General features: G+C 54.4%; 3 protein-coding genes and 1 long non-coding RNA gene across 8 annotated transcripts in view; 3 read left to right on the forward strand and 1 right to left on the reverse strand.

Annotated features, from left to right (window-relative positions):
- Positions 1-752: 752 nt before the first annotated feature.
- MIA (MIA SH3 domain containing) lies at positions 753-4,173 on the forward strand. Of its 3 annotated transcripts, XM_029925286.1 has the most exons (5): positions 2,182-2,646; positions 2,841-2,973; positions 3,076-3,209; positions 3,686-3,796; positions 4,108-4,173. In XM_029925286.1, the coding sequence occupies exons 1-5, from the start codon at positions 2,554-2,556 to the stop codon at positions 4,129-4,131; spliced, it is 495 nt and encodes a 164-aa protein (XP_029781146.1). In that variant the 5' UTR covers positions 2,182-2,553; the 3' UTR covers positions 4,132-4,173. The 3 variants fall into 3 exon arrangements, with proteins under 3 accessions (XP_029781147.1, XP_029781146.1, XP_029781145.1); XM_029925287.1 differs by lacking the exons at positions 2,182-2,646; positions 4,108-4,173 and adding an exon at positions 753-2,008 and having other exon boundaries at positions 3,686-4,101; XM_029925285.1 differs by lacking the exon at positions 4,108-4,173 and having other exon boundaries at positions 3,686-4,101.
- LOC115280410 lies at positions 3,407-4,826 on the reverse strand. The gene is made up of 2 exons (XR_003903760.1): positions 4,735-4,826; positions 3,407-3,915 (listed from the first exon to the last, which is right to left on the reverse strand). It is a non-coding gene; the product is annotated as an uncharacterized LOC115280410 (long non-coding RNA).
- RAB4B (RAB4B, member RAS oncogene family) lies at positions 4,481-13,095 on the forward strand. 2 transcript variants are annotated; one of them, XM_029925283.1, is made up of 8 exons: positions 4,481-4,577; positions 6,313-6,393; positions 6,651-6,765; positions 8,051-8,113; positions 8,202-8,356; positions 9,330-9,425; positions 9,521-9,651; positions 12,720-13,095. In XM_029925283.1, the coding sequence occupies exons 1-7, from the start codon at positions 4,496-4,498 to the stop codon at positions 9,634-9,636; spliced, it is 708 nt and encodes a 235-aa protein (XP_029781143.1). In that variant the 5' UTR covers positions 4,481-4,495; the 3' UTR covers positions 9,637-9,651; positions 12,720-13,095. The 2 variants fall into 2 exon arrangements, with proteins under 2 accessions (XP_029781143.1, XP_029781144.1); XM_029925284.1 differs by lacking the exon at positions 4,481-4,577 and adding an exon at positions 4,962-5,143.
- Positions 13,096-14,569: 1,474 nt separating this feature from the next.
- EGLN2 (egl-9 family hypoxia inducible factor 2) overlaps positions 14,570-14,713 on the forward strand; it is a 9,010-nt gene continuing 8,866 nt past the window's right edge. Inside the window, exon 1 of one of the 2 annotated variants that reach the window (XM_029925102.1) lies at positions 14,570-14,678. The gene's annotated coding sequence lies outside the window, so the exon portion shown is untranslated. The remainder of the gene's footprint in view (positions 14,679-14,713) is intronic. The other variant, XM_029925101.1, reaches the window with a different exon arrangement.

The raw sequence follows: 14,713 nt of genomic DNA on the forward strand, positions 1-14,713 counted from the left end.
TAGATCTGGAATTTTATTTTATTTTTTAGAGAGAGAGCACGGGAGGAGCAGAGGGAGAGGAAGAGAGAATCTTTTTTTTTTTTTTTAACGTTTATTTTTGAGAGAGCATGGTGGGGAAGGGCAGACAGAGAGGGGGACAGAGGAGCTGAAAGTGGCTCTGTGCTGACAACAGAGAGCCCAGCATGGGCCGTGAGGTCACCTGAGCTGAGTGAAGTCTGACCCTTGACTGAATGAGTCACTCAGGCGTCCCCAGGGAGAGAGAGAATCTCAATCAGTTTCCCAGGTGCAGGGCTAGATCTCACAACCATGAGATTTGTGACCTGAGCCACATGGACTGAGCCGTCCAGGTGCCCTGATCTGGAAGTTTTAAAAAAATTTATTTTGAGAGAGTGTATGTGAGTAGGGGAGGGGCAAAGCAGGGGGTGGTGACAGAATCCGAAGCAAGCTCTGCACTGACAGCATCGAGCCTGATCGAGGGCTCGAACTCATGAATCATGAGATCATAACTTGAGCCGAAGTTGGACATTTAACTGACCCACCCAGGTGCCCAGGAAATTTTTTTTAGTGTTACTTATTTTTTTAATATATATTTCTTTTTTTTTTTTTAACACTTATTTATTTTTGAGAGACAGATCATGAGCAGGGAAGGGGCAGAGAGAGGGACACACAGAATCCGAAGCAGGCTCCAGGCTCTGAGCTGTCAGCACAGAGCCTGATGGGCTCGAACCCATGAACTGTGAGATCATGACCTGAGCTGAAGTTGGACACTCAACCGACTGAGCCCCCCAGGCACCCCTAGAAATTTTTTAATTGAGTCAAAAAACATACGTGTATTGCTTAAGACTCTTCATGCCATATAGATGGAAAAATGAGATCCTTTGCCAGAAGTAGAAAATTGACCACAAAAATAAATACAGGAAGACAGTGTTAAATTCTGTTTGGATATCTTCTCCTGCAAAGACTCTAAGCCCAGGCCTCCTCCTGCTCTGCTCTTTTAAAATTTTCATTTATTTATTTATGTATGTATTTTGAGAGAGAGGAAGAGAATCCCAAGCCGGCTCTGCACTTTCGGTGCAGAGGCCCAGTGCAGGCCTTGGAACTCCCAAACTGTGAGATCATGACCTGAGCCAAAATCAAGAGTCCAATGCTCAATTGACTGAGCCCCCCAGGCACCCCTCTACTAAAGAGGAACATCAGCCTTTGTAGTGAAGAAGACTTAAAGCACCAAATAGTCTTTCTCCCTGTAGCATCTGAAAGGGGAAAGAAATTGTCTTGTACTGCAGACAGTGAGCGGAAACCTCACCCACCACACTGGGACCTCGGGCTCGGTGACCAGCAGGTCCTGGCTTCTGTCGTCTGCCTGGTGGACTCAGCTGCTCCCCGAGAGCCATTGACGTCCCCCCTCTAAGCTTCATTTTCTTCCCGGGTGAGGGGAGAATCCTGAAGGTTAATACTGTGGTATTGTCGGTACTCACCCCTGCCCCCAACACACATACCCCCTGCCAGGCACTTAGTAAACACCGTCACTTCAGCACCTGCTTGCTGAGTACCTGTCATGTGCTAGGACACGCAGTGGTGAGTGAAACGGAAACGCTGAGTGCAAACGTTGTGTTTTGGTACAAACAACGGGGTGGTGGGGTGGAGGGCCTGGGGAACGGTCCCGGGTGATCAAGAAAAGCCAGTCCTTTGAGGGGACGTGTGGGCAGCACGGTTTCTCCCCCACGGTTGTGGTGCCGCGTGTTGGGTACATAGAGATGGCTTCAGTCCAGGCTTCGCCCCCCACGGATTCTTCCCCAGCCCCAAGCCCACGTGCGCCCAATCTGCTTCCCCCTCACGGAAGTTCGGACTCGAGGCCAAAGGTGACAAGGCCTGGGGACAGAAATGGCCACCCAGGAGAATGGTCTTGGCATGTGGATCTATTTGAAGTGCAGTTTTTGAGGTTGACACTTGAGTTCCAATCCCCCACCACCTTCTCCTGACCGGCAACTGACTCAACTTCATGCATGTGGTGAGTGCTCTTTAAAGGACTGCTAGCTTTCTTTTTCTTTTATTTATTTTTGAGAGAGAGAGATTGACAGCGTGAGCAGGGGAGGGCCAGAGAGTGAGGGAGACACAGAATCTGAAGACAGGCTCCAGGCTCTGAGCTGTCAGCACAGAGCCTCATGTGGGGCTTGAACCCACAAACCGAACCGTGAGATCATGACCTGAGCCAAGGCTGGTCGCTCAACTGACTGAGCCACCCAGGTGCCCGAAGGACTGCTAGCTTTCATTGTCCCTATTATACAGAGGAGAAAAGCAAGGCTTTCAGAGGAAAAACAGCTGAGCCCCGGTCACCCAGTCAGGGAGTGACTGGTGAGGGTAGTGATTATGGTAGAGCGTCGCTTAGCCCAAGTAAGGTCTGGCATGTAATGCTCGGTCCTTTAGAGTGGGGGCTGATCCTGGGAATCAAAGGGCTGCCTTGTTCCGTCCTTCACAGGAAATTCCAAGGTAGTTTTCTGTACTGGCTCCCTGTTTCTGTTCTCAGAGGGGCCCAGGTACCCAAGCAGACTCAAGATGGAATCAAATATCTCAACCTGCCCGTCTGGGCCTCTGACTGTCGAGGGGGTAGGCTGGCTAGAGCGGCCTGGGCTGCTTCGGCAGATGTGGGTAGGCAGCCCTCACCCTGTCCTTGAAATGGTTCTGGCTGGGTAGCAGCCCATAGGTGGTGTGGGCAAAATTTGGGACTACTTAAGGGGCGGAGACAAGACCGAGAACACAGGTTCCCTTGTGCTGCTGGGGAGAGGGAGGGCAGGAGGAAACTGGAGACCCCATTTCGCCCCTGGTTACTCTCTTGCTTACAGTCCATGATGGCTGGGTTGCCAGTGTTCCTCGGAGTCCTCATTTTGCTGTCTGCCTTCCCCGGGCCGAGCGTCGGGGGCCACGCGATGCCCAAGCTGGCCGACCGCAAGCTGTGTGCTGATGAGGAATGCAGCTGTAAGAGTTGGGAGGTTGGGGGCGAGGGGGTGGGGGGCACTGGAAGCTTGGATTGCCAGCCTGTGTGGAGGGTGCTGTCATTCCCTTCTATTCCTTCCCCAGACCCCATCTCCATGGCTGTGGCCCTGCAAGACTACGTGGCCCCCGACTGCCGTTTCCTGACCATACACAGGGGCCAAGTCGTGTACGTCTTCTCCAAGCTGAAGGGCCGAGGGCGGCTCTTCTGGGGAGGCAGTGTGAGTCTTGGGAGGATAGAAGAGTATGGGGCTGGGTGGGAGCGCACACTGATTTTTCACCTAAAGGGACAGTTTGAAGGGGTGGACTGAAACAGTTTGGCGGGGGAGGGGGTATTGTGATCTACTTGATTTTTACTTTGTTGAGCAACTAGAGGGCCTGAACTCTATAAGGTACCAGTCTCTTAGGGACACTCAAGAAAGAACTAACGGTGGATGATTCCTTTTATTCTCATGGAAAGAGACAAGCCATCAAAAAACATCAGCAAATACATGCTCCTTTGAGAAATGAGTACAGACTGGGTGACTACCTCAGGTGGTCAGGGAGGGCATCCATGCAAGTGCCTTGAAGCTGAGATCTGAGTGACAAGGATGGAGCGGGCCAGCTGAAGACCAGGAAGAAAAAAATGTACAAAGGTCTTCAGCAGGAATAAATTTGCCATCTTCCCAGACCCTGGCTTTTGATTCTTCCTTTCCAGGTTCAGGGAGATTACTATGGAGATCTGGCGGCTCGCCTGGGCTATTTCCCCAGTAGTGTTGTCCGTGAGGACCAGACCCTGAAACCTGGCAAAATCGATGTGAAGACAGATGTGAGTCTCTTGGGGGCTGGCAGGAGTCTGGAGGGAGGACTCTTGGGCTGTGATGATGGGCAGTGATGCTTCTACCCTTGGCTCCCGGGCTGCCTCGCTATGTGCTTCAGTTTTCTGATCTGTAAAATGCGGAGTGATTTCTAAGTCCATGTCAGGTTGAGCGGTGCGAAGGTTAGAGGGCTCCGGGCTAATTTGCAGAGCATGTTTGGCCAAACCTGGCCCCTGCTGCTACAGCTTTTGCTAAAACCGCTAGATCCTTTGTGGTGTGACCGCTGGTTTTCTCCCCACTGTTTTCCCTTTCTCTTTTTCAGAAATGGGATTTCTACTGCCAGTGAGCTCAGCCTACCACTGTCCCTGCCGGTTTTTTTTTTCTTTCCCGGCTTTATGCAAATATATCAGCCAAATGCAAACTGCGGGTCTCTGTGGTCTTTATGTGGGGGCGAGGGAGGGGGGTAACAAAGGAAATGCTTCCCCAGGTTCCTGAATTTGGCCAGTCAACCCACAGACTGTGGTAACGTCAGTGGTTGCTAGGCAGACTTCGACTCCCTAAAAGCTCTTTGCCCCAAGCTGGGTACTGGAGGTGGGCACCTAAGCTTAGATATCAGACACAAGCAAATGAGAAGGCGAATAACCAGAACATCCCGGTTGCGGCTTGTAGTGTCCTCTCTAGACCAATGGGAGGGGGTTGAACTATTGGGAATGAGCCAATCGAACCATGAGGAAGACACGCATCGCAGAATAGAGGTTTTCACGGAAGATCATCCGAAAAGGGAGGTGGGAGGTTAGTCTGCGCGTGTTCCCGCAGTTTTCATCCTTGCCTTTGAGGTCAGGAAGAGCCCTTGCCAGCTCAGCACCCGCTCTTCTTCAGGGTCTTTCTTGTAAATTCTGCCCTTGCCCCTTCTTTGCAGCTGTGTCCCCGCCCCTAGGTCCGCTCCTACCCAATCTGGAGTCTCGACTCTACACCCGCACTCCTGACCAAATCCGTTTCTCAGCTCGGCTAAGCACCTCGGTACGGTGCCTTCCCACTTGCTCCGCCAATCGCTTGTCTTGGTCCCGCCCCCCTAGGCACGTCCCCCCCCTCACGCCGCCAATCCGCGCCTTTTGCCTCGCCTCCTGGCCGTCGAGTTCGCCAATCCCTGCCTTTGGGTAGCGTGGCCTGGTATCCCGCAGCCCTAGCGGGTCGCGCCGTAGGGGGGTGGAGGCGGAAGTGGCGGCACCGGCCCCGGGAGTAGGAAGGAGCCGGGGCTGCAGCCGGAGTGGAGCGGCTGCCAGCCGAGAAGCAGGCGCGGCCGCGGCGCCATATTGCGGCCCCAAGCGGCCGCGACCAAGTCATGGCCGAGACCTACGGTGAGGGTGGTGGGCCGAAGCCAGAGTCTGGGGTCCGGGCCCGGGGAGGATGCGGCCTTTGGGGAACGGGGCGGGGCCTTATGTGCCAGGGGGCGGGGTCTGGTATGGGGCAGGGCCTAGCGGATACTGGGAGGGGTTTAGTGGGTCTAAGGCTCAGCTCCATCTATTTGGGCGGAGCCTAGGGTCTGGTGTGGGTTAAATAGATCTCGGGCGGGATTTGAGGGAGCCGATGGATCTGCGCAGGCCTTGAGAGAAAGGGTGGGCCTTAATGCGTCGGGGCGGAGCCTGAGTGGATGGGGTGGGGCTGACTGTGAATGGCAGGGGTTGAGCCTGCTGGGCTGGGAGAATCCTGAGGGGATGCTGTGGACCTGGGACTGCTCTGGCTTTAGAGATCTGGAATGGGGTTGGGGATGAGTTGTCCTTGAATTAGGAGGTGGGAGGGACTAGCGACGTGGGGTGGGGCTTAAACTTGAGGATAGAGGCAGGGCCTTGGGCAGAAGGAGGGAAGAAGGGGCTGAGAATTGGAAAATCTGGATGAAGGGATGAATTGGAGATGGGAGGACAGGGTGCGGTAGAAAGAGCACTGGTTTCAGAGTCAGAAGGAGCTACATTCTTTCAACAAATAAAACAAAAGCCTTGGGAACAACTGCAAAGATCCTGAGGTGGGAACCAGCTTGCCATTTTCAGGGAATAGACTGAATGCCAGAGGCTAGAGTAGAGTGAACGAGACAGTGAAAGGAGGTGAAATCGTGAAGGGGAGGATTTCAGGATGGCTTTCACAACATAATAGCAAAGATTTTGAACTCTGGATTCAGTTGACTTGGGTTCGAATCCCAGCTCTGCCTAGCTGTGGGATCTTGAGCAAGCCAGTTAACCTTTCTGGCCTCCGTTTCCTCATCTGGAAGATGGGGATGACTGTTAGTATACGTCTCTCATAGAGTTTTTCTGACAATAAAGTGAGCCGTTGATGTAAGTAATGAACTTCAGAACTGTCCCTGGTATGTGGTAAACTCTCTGTAAGAACTACCTGTTACCACTGTTACCCATTGCTCTGTTTCTACCTGCGTCTGTTTGTCTCCTTGTAACTGTGATGGTCTCTTGGTTTCCATCTCTTGCCGTCTATCATCCGCTCCGTATGGGTTCTCCTGATTTTGACTCCACCTGCTCAGACTTCCTCTTCAAATTCCTGGTGATTGGCAGCGCAGGAACTGGCAAATCATGTCTCCTTCATCAGTTCATTGAGAATAAGTGTGAGTTTCTGGGCGTGGTCCCGGGATCACTGAACTGTGGGAGTGGGTGTGGCGTGGGGGGCAGGGGCGGGGCTGGCCAGAGGTACAGTTCCAGGGCTGGCTGCCTGGTCCTGGCCTCGGTGTGTATTCTTTGCTAGACGCTCCTTGAGCCTCAGTCACCCCCGCAACGAGAATGGCTTCGTACAGGCTGAGGAGGCCTTGGAGGACAGAAATCTTCTAAGCCCCTGCACTGCCTCTTCTCTCCCTCCCGCTCCCAGTCAAACAGGACTCCAACCACACAATCGGCGTGGAGTTTGGATCTCGGGTGGTCAACGTGGGTGGGAAGACTGTGAAGCTCCAGATTTGGGACACAGCCGGCCAGGAGCGGTTTCGGTAGGTGGGCCAGGCTCCCAAGGTAGGGGGGACAGGGGGCAGAGGAAAGAAAATGAGGGGGCGTGTGTGCAGAGTCACTGGGAGCAAGGAGACACTGAGAGGGCAGGCAAGGTCGGGGGAGAGAGACTGAGTACAGTTACCTTTCGCCGGAGAGAGCAGGCGTCCTGGAGAGAGCAGAGATAGCGAGAGAAAATGACGTTGAGAAAGAAGCCTAGTGGAGGGAGAGACCGAAAGATCCTAGAGAGACAGCGACAGACCCATGTGGCCAGAGGAACACAAGTACCCCGGGAGAGGCGCTTGGGGTAGGGGCAAGGGGTAGAGATGGAAAGAGAGAGATTAACAGAGAAAGGGAAACTGAAAAGAGAGATACCCAGTCAGAAAGGGACAGAGAAAGAGAGAAGGAGACTGAGCAGAAGAGCAAGATAAGGGCAATAGAGAGACACAAAGAGAAAGAGGTCAGAGCTTGAGACGGGGAGGGTGGGACAGGCGGAGCCAGAGAGGCGGAGAAATGGATGTGTGTTTGGAGGGTAGAGAGAGAGGTGTAGGGCTCAGCGCACAGTATGTCTTCAGGAAACGGCTGCAGAAAAGGTGGGAGATGCGTAGAAACCCTGAATCTGAGGAACAGAGACAGAGAAGGCACCTGAGGGAATCGAGGCCACGGGGAAGGGGGGTCATGCATGTCGTCGTCACTAAGTTAATATTGGTGTGTAGATCCCACGGTGTGAGAGAGACAGACAGAGGGCGAAGGGTGTGCGGCCTGTGTGGGTTTGCAGTAAGTGCTCAGTGAAACGCATGGAATGATTGCCTGAGTTCCACATGGACCCAGAGGGCGTGACCTGGAGGTGCAGACAGTGGGCCACCCTGGGAAAGGGGGCCTCCCCGAGACACAGCGGGAGAGGGACAAGCCGATGTAGTTGCAGAGCACTTGGCCAGGACTGGGCAAAGGGGAGATGAATGAATGAACGCACAAGAGATCAAGAGCGAGGCTGAGAGGAGCAGAGCCAGAGACACAGAGAATGAGAGACACACAAGAGAGCCGGACAGGAGGACACAGACCAGTGAAGACACTCCGAAAGACAGAGACAGACAGATAGCTAAAGGAGACAGAGATTGAGGGAGACAGAGAGAAGGAAATTGTGGCGAGACCAGACCACACTGGCAGCTTTTGGGGGATGGGTCAGCAGTGAAGGGGGGGCCTCCGAACCACCAGTCTCTCTCTGCAGAGGGGGGCAATCTCAGGGCAGACCCCAGCCTCGGGGGTGACTGGGTCCCCCTGGCCCCACAGGTCGGTGACGCGGAGTTACTACCGAGGCGCGGCTGGAGCCCTGCTGGTGTATGACATCACCAGGTGGGTGCAGGGAGAGGAGAGGGTGGGGCAGGGCCTGGGCAGGGCCCCTGTCCTGTGCCTGCCTCCCTCCTCTCTCCCTTTTCCATAGCCGGGAGACCTACAACTCGCTGGCCGCCTGGCTGACGGATGCCCGCACGCTGGCCAGCCCCAACATTGTGGTCATCCTCTGTGGCAATAAGAAGGACCTGGACCCGGAGCGTGAGGTCACTTTCCTGGAGGCCTCCCGCTTTGCCCAGGAGAATGGTGAGGGCCCTGTGGCGGGCCAGTGGGGGGAAGGGGGCTTGGCAGAGAAGCAGGGACAGCCCATGGGTGTGCCGAGCGGTAGAAAGTGGAGATTTAGAGGCATGGGTTCAAATTCAAGTGTTGCCCCACGTGAGCTGTATGACCACTCAGGTCCTGTTTCCGCATCTGGCAAGTGGGAGTTACGGTGTTTCTGCCTCGCATAGTACGTGATGACTAAAGGGGTTTGGTCCATGGGGAGCACAGCTTTGGCCCGTGCACTGCCCGGATGTGGCTAGGTTTCTGCCAGTGCAGGGTATTGGTGTAACGTGGAGGTTGCAAACTCCGATGGCCCAAGGGGACAGGCCTGTTTTGTGAATAAGGGAGATAGGGACACGGTCGACCCCAGGTTAGCAGGCCACCAGCATTAGTGGCATGGTCAGTACTGAAGCCATAGCAGAAGGTGTGCAAGTATAAACTCACTTGAGAACTTCGTGTCGGCCAAACATCTACTGGCTCAAGGTCTGTTACATGTTCTCCAGGTTTGGAGCATGTGTTTCATCAGAAAGTCGTGGGTGTGAGTCCTGGGCCTTACTCTTTGTGTGGCCTTGTCACGTGGCTGAAGGGTGGACTGCGGCGGGCCTGGGCCTGTCCTAGACGGTGCAGGGGACATAGTGTGAAAGACACTCTGGGCTTAGCTCTCGTGGGCTCCGTTAGTGGGTGGGGAAGGGGGATACGATCTTTTGCAGATAGTGACAGCCCAGAGAGGTCAGGGCTGGGATGGGGAGACACAGGGGGCCTTGGGAGCCCAAGGTGGGGCTTCCGATCCATGCTGGGAGGTCAGAGAGAACTTTCTAGAGGAAGAGGTGTGGAGGTGGGAGCCTGGGATGGTGACCCTTCTCAGCAGGGCAGCAGAGGCCCAGAGTGAGGGCTGAATGAGAGGGGGCAGATCAGAGTCAAGGGGAGGCTGGGGACTGACGGAGACCCTGTCCCCTAGAGCTAATGTTCCTGGAGACTAGCGCCCTCACCGGTGAGAACGTGGAGGAGGCTTTCCTGAAGTGTGCCCGCACCATCCTGAACAAGATCGACTCAGGTTAGGCCCCCGCCTGCGCAGCGTGGGAGTGGGAGCGGAAGGCAGGGCCCAGAGGTCCCCGGGGGACCCGTCCTGACCTCTCCCCTACCCCCCAGGTGAGCTCGACCCCGAGAGGATGGGCTCAGGCATTCAGTACGGGGACGCGTCCCTCCGCCAACTGCGGCAGCCTCGGAGTGCCCAGGCCGTGGCCCCTCAGCCCTGTGGCTGCTGAGACATCCAGAGCCAGGTGGGACCGCGAGGCCTGGGGACAACAGGGGCGGTGTCCTGGCAAGGGGGTGGGGGATATGGGAGTGGAGACAGACACAGAGAAGGAGAGGTGACAAGAGAAACAGAATGAGAAAAGAGATGTAAAAACAGCCTAGAGAAAGGAGCCACCACCCTGGCCTTAGGAACGTCCCTTCCCTCCCTTCCCTCGCCACCACCTCGCTGCCCTGGATCTGTGACCCACCCATTGGGCAGATACTTATCTAGTGTCCTCTGTGTGCCATGTCCTGTTCCAGCAGTGGGCTGGAGAATCCCTGTCCTCGTGGGGCCAACATGCTCTAGGGAGGAGACAGCCAATAACAAAGACACATAAGAAAATGGTATTGTCGGTAAGGAGATAAGAGCTAAATAAATAATAAAGAGAAAAATCAAGAAAGGTGTGGGCAGGTGAGGAGTGGAGTTTGATGATGATACAGGAAAGCCTTTACTGAGGCGGTGACATTTGAGCAAAGACCTGAAGGAGGAGAAGGACGGGGGTCATATGGGTCCCTGGGGGAAGAGTGTTCTAGGCACAGAGAACAGCCTGTGCAAAGGCCCTGAGGTATGGTCATGCCTGGCCTGGATGAGGGAGGCCGTGGAGGCCAGTGTGGTTGGAGTGGAGTATGTGTGTGTATTGGGGGGTGGAGAGGTAAGTAGGAGATGAGGTCAGGGGTCACGGGAAGCAGATCATCAGACAGGGCCTTGTTGTCCTTGAGGAGGCTCTGGGTTATATCCTGGGTGGGATGGGAGCCACTGGAGGGCTCCGAGCAGAGAAGGGACAGGACCCAATTTGGGTCTTCCCGGGGTCCCTCTAGCTGGGGGCCACATGGGGGTGGGCGTGGGGTGGCTGTTGAGAGACCAGTGAGGAGGCAACTGCAAAGTCAAGTTGAGAGAAGATGGTGGACAGGACCAAGGTTGGTCGGGAGGAGGGACTGACAGGTGGATAGCTTCCTGTCCTCCCTGGTCTCTGTCTCCTGTCTTATACTCTCGTGATGTAGCCCCTGGGTCTTTCTAGAGCACAAATCTGATCCTATTTAAAACCACCCATAGTGCCCAGGGTTCATGGGACCCAGCTGAAGCTGCCAGCCGGGTGTCGGCCCCTGCCAGCCTCCCCCGCCTCAACTCACACCTGTCCCCAGCACCCAGGCCACCGCAGCCACACTGCCAGGAACACCATCTCTTTCCGCCTCCCCCTCCTCCAGGAAGCCTCACTTTCCCTGTGGTGGGTTCAAACTCCTTGCCAGGCTTGCAGGATCCTACAGGATCAGGACCCATCCCCACCTCTTTAGGAGGGTGTCTGGCCAAATCTTCCCTGTGTTTCACGCCCCCCCCCCGCCCCTCCTTCCACCTCCCACTGTTGGCAGCTCTGGGGTGGCTGTGGGGGGAAGGTGCTCAGACCTTGGATATACTTTGAAGGCAGAGCCAACAGAATTTCCGATGAATGGATATGGCATTTGAAAGAGAGGAGTCAAGGGTGAGTGTTTGGGCAGAAAAGTCGTTTCCTTCCATGCCTCTGCATCTGCTGTGCCTTGGTTAGGTGTGCCTGTCTGTCCAGCCTCCTTTCTCATGCCCGCTGCTGCTCATCATCTGCTCTCTGCTAAAACAACTCTTGACTCTTCCCCTCTTCCCACAGGGCACCTTTATCAGCTTCCCAGATGGATGGGGTCACTGCCTCTGGCTGGGCAGTCTCACGACTGCCCCCTACTTTTTAAAGCATTCGGTTCCGAACCCTTGATCAGTAGTATTTATGTTTGTCTTCCCCATCCTACAAGGGAAGGAGGTGACAGATCAGAGATCCCCCAGCCACATTTCCTGTGTTTAAACTGACTCTGTCATGTCCTACCTGTGTGATGCTGGGCAAATTATTTAATGTCTCTGGGCCTTGGTTCCTCACCTGTAAATTGCAGCTAATATAGTGCCTGCCTCACGTAGGTACTGTGAAGATTAACCATATCAATTCATGTAAGGTCCTTAGAACAGGGCCTGACACTTAGGGGAGACTCAATAAATGAGGGCTGTGTAGCAACGGATGGGTGTGTATCCTTCCCCTGAGGGCTCAGTGTAGCATCCACCTCAGTGTTTACCCCCAGTGAATCAAATGTAATAAGACTGTGCTTTTTCAAATGTTACTGACTCCAGTCTGCAGGAGGAAATCTATTTTATACTCTGATCTAATACAGTCACACACATATAAGACTAAAACATACTACACATAAAGACTGAAACATACTTTCGTAGCACTAATGTTTTTGTGTTTTGATTGAGGTGAAATTCACATGATGTAAATTTAGCCCTTATAATGTGCACCATTCAGTCCATTCACAGAGTTGTGCAACCACCCCCTCTGTAACCATTTTCGTTACCCTAACGAACCCCCATGCTCATAGGCAGTCACTCCCTGATCCCCCCAGCCTCTGAGACCCACCAGTCTGTTTGCTGTCACTGTGGACCAATATTCCTATTACACATGGTGCACTCTGATGGTCTCTATTCTATTTTATTGTTTCATTGACAAATTGGCCAAGGCCCACCAAACCGATTTCCCAACCCACTCACGCAGTGCAATCACCTGGAGAGCTTTAATAGCTACTGATGCCTGGGCCTCACCCCAGAGACTTTGAAGTGATTCCCGGATTTCTAGAAGCTCCCAGGTAATGCTATCTGTAGCTGATGCCACAACCACTAACCAAATGTGGCTCTTCAGTTTGGAAAACACTGGAATGAGCCAGGGCGATCCAGGAACAAATAGGGGCACAGAGATACAAAGGCGGGGATGTGAAATTGAGATATTGAGACTCCTCTATAGACTCAAGGGGTCAGCTTTCTGAGACAGATGAACAGGGAGATACAAGTAACTTCAGAGAGATAGCCCCAAATTGGCTGCAGATGAGAAATAGAAAATCAGATGGAAAATGTAGGCACTCCAGGAGAAAGAGAAAGGTATGGGCAGACAGACACAGTAGGAGGGCAGGAAGATACCCAGGAATGAGGCAGAGACCCCTGCTGGGCAGCTGGAGGACCCCTCTAGTTCACCACACACTTTTCTTTCAGCTCACCTGTTCTCCAGGACCAGCCCTGGCTGGGGCCCAGTCCCAGGCCCTGGGAGGCGGAGCCCCTCACCTGTCCTGGCCCCAGAGAAGCTGCCCCGCCACCTGTCCCCCTTCCCTGGCCTGGTGGGGCCTGGCTGAGGGGCAAGACTGAGCCACGGGGGAAGGGGGAATCTGTACCTGCTGCTGCTTCCTCTGTCTTGGCTAACCCCTGGCCCCCCTGAACCCCTAACCATACTCTAAGAGTTCCTAAAGCCTGAGACCAGGGCATTTGGCCCCAGTTCCCCGCCTGGCCCCACCGTTGCGAGTACGTGTTATTTATTGCCTGGAGGCCTGTCCAGTCCCTACTCCACCTCCATAAAGCATTGTTTACACCTGTGTCTTGGCCTCTATTATTTTGGGGTGATGGGAAGGGAGGGGAGACAGAAGAGGTCCCTGATGGAAGAACCACATGTAATGGCATTTGGAGGTCATGTTTCTGGGTTGGATATGGTGTGAGGGTACACCATGACTCAGGTATTTTCTGTGGAGGGGATTTCTAACCGCACTTGGTGTGACAAGATGCGCTGGAGACCCACCTGTGTAGTGCTGATGTCCTTGTGTTTGGGATGGGTGTGATGGGTGTGTGATGGTATCTGTAGGACTATGTGCTGAGTGTGTGAGACCCTGTTGGCTTGTGACTGCTTTGTGTCCTCAAGTGATTGTACCCATGAGGCCCGTGATGTTTGGCACCAAAGCCAGGGAATGAAAATTCAGATCTGTAGGTGAAATCTATGCATGTTTGATGCTTGAAAGTTACAGGGAGTGTCTGCTGCATGTGTGACTGTGTATGTAGGCCCCTGAGGTGTGTTTGACTTGGTGTGACCTGCGGGTGACCATGAACCCTAAGTATGCCCGTCTATGTGCGTCCTTGTGTAACCCTGACTCATGCATACTTGAGACTGGTGTCTATCTCTCTGTGTCCTGGTGAAATGACAAAACCCACACATGCTCTTCCAGGGACAGGTGCAGACCCCTCAAGACGCTCCCAACTTCTCTGCCATCCCCAAGGCAGCACTAACCCACTCAGGGCAGGCCTGAGCCCCGCCCCTCTCCTCATCCCCCCACCCGCCCATCTCTGCCCTTGTGATGGTGGAGGGTGGAGGGGGCAGAGTATTTAAATGACTTCAATGAGTTCATCTGCATAGTCCTTCTAGGCAGGGTCGCCCAAAATGTTCATAGGCCCGAGGCTGTTAGATAAATGTCTTTGGGTAGCTTTCCTAGGTTGCTTTATTCAGATTCCCACAATAGTCAGGAAGAGGCAGGATGGAGCAGACCATATTTTGCTACATCCCTTCCAGTTCCCTCTCTCTTCTCTCAGGGGCGTTCCGCACTTCTTTCTCTCCGTTATAGAAGATACTTTTGTAAATTACTGATGTGCGAATTTACATACATTTCCCAACTAACTGCGCATACGTTTATCACATCTCTATTCTTGGGCCGTGAGGAGGCGGGGATGCCCATGTAAATAACATCGTTTGCATGCCACTGTCCGACCCCGCTACGCGTCATTCTCCGGCGCTCCGGACATGGAGGGGGTGGGCAGGCCTATGTAAACAGCCTTATTTGCATGCCCCTCCCGCGCTGCGTGACCTAAACGCAGAACACTCCCCCCTTTCCCCATCCGGCCCTTTTAACCCCCTTCCGCCTCCCGCGCAAAAGGGGCGGAGTGCAGTATTCAAATGAGCCTCGCGTTCGCTGCAGACCCATTTCCCCTTTCTCCAGGAGGGTGTTCTGAACTTCCTTGCTCCGCCCCGCGCGGCTCACGCCTGCGCACGCACAGTCTCCTCAGCGGGCGAGGTCACGTGCACACCGGGCGAGGCGGGGGCGGAGCGTCGCGGGAGGTGGGGGCGGGGTATGGCGCGCTGTGCGGCGCTGGGCGGCTGGCACAAACGACGGCGCCGAGGCCGGAGGAAAAAGCTCGGTGAGGAGAGCGCGAGGAAGGGAGCGGGGCGGAGA

This window comes from Suricata suricatta, chromosome 16 (genome assembly GCF_006229205.1).
Source record: "Suricata suricatta isolate VVHF042 chromosome 16, meerkat_22Aug2017_6uvM2_HiC, whole genome shotgun sequence".
NCBI classification, from domain to species: domain Eukaryota; kingdom Metazoa; phylum Chordata; class Mammalia; order Carnivora; family Herpestidae; genus Suricata; species Suricata suricatta.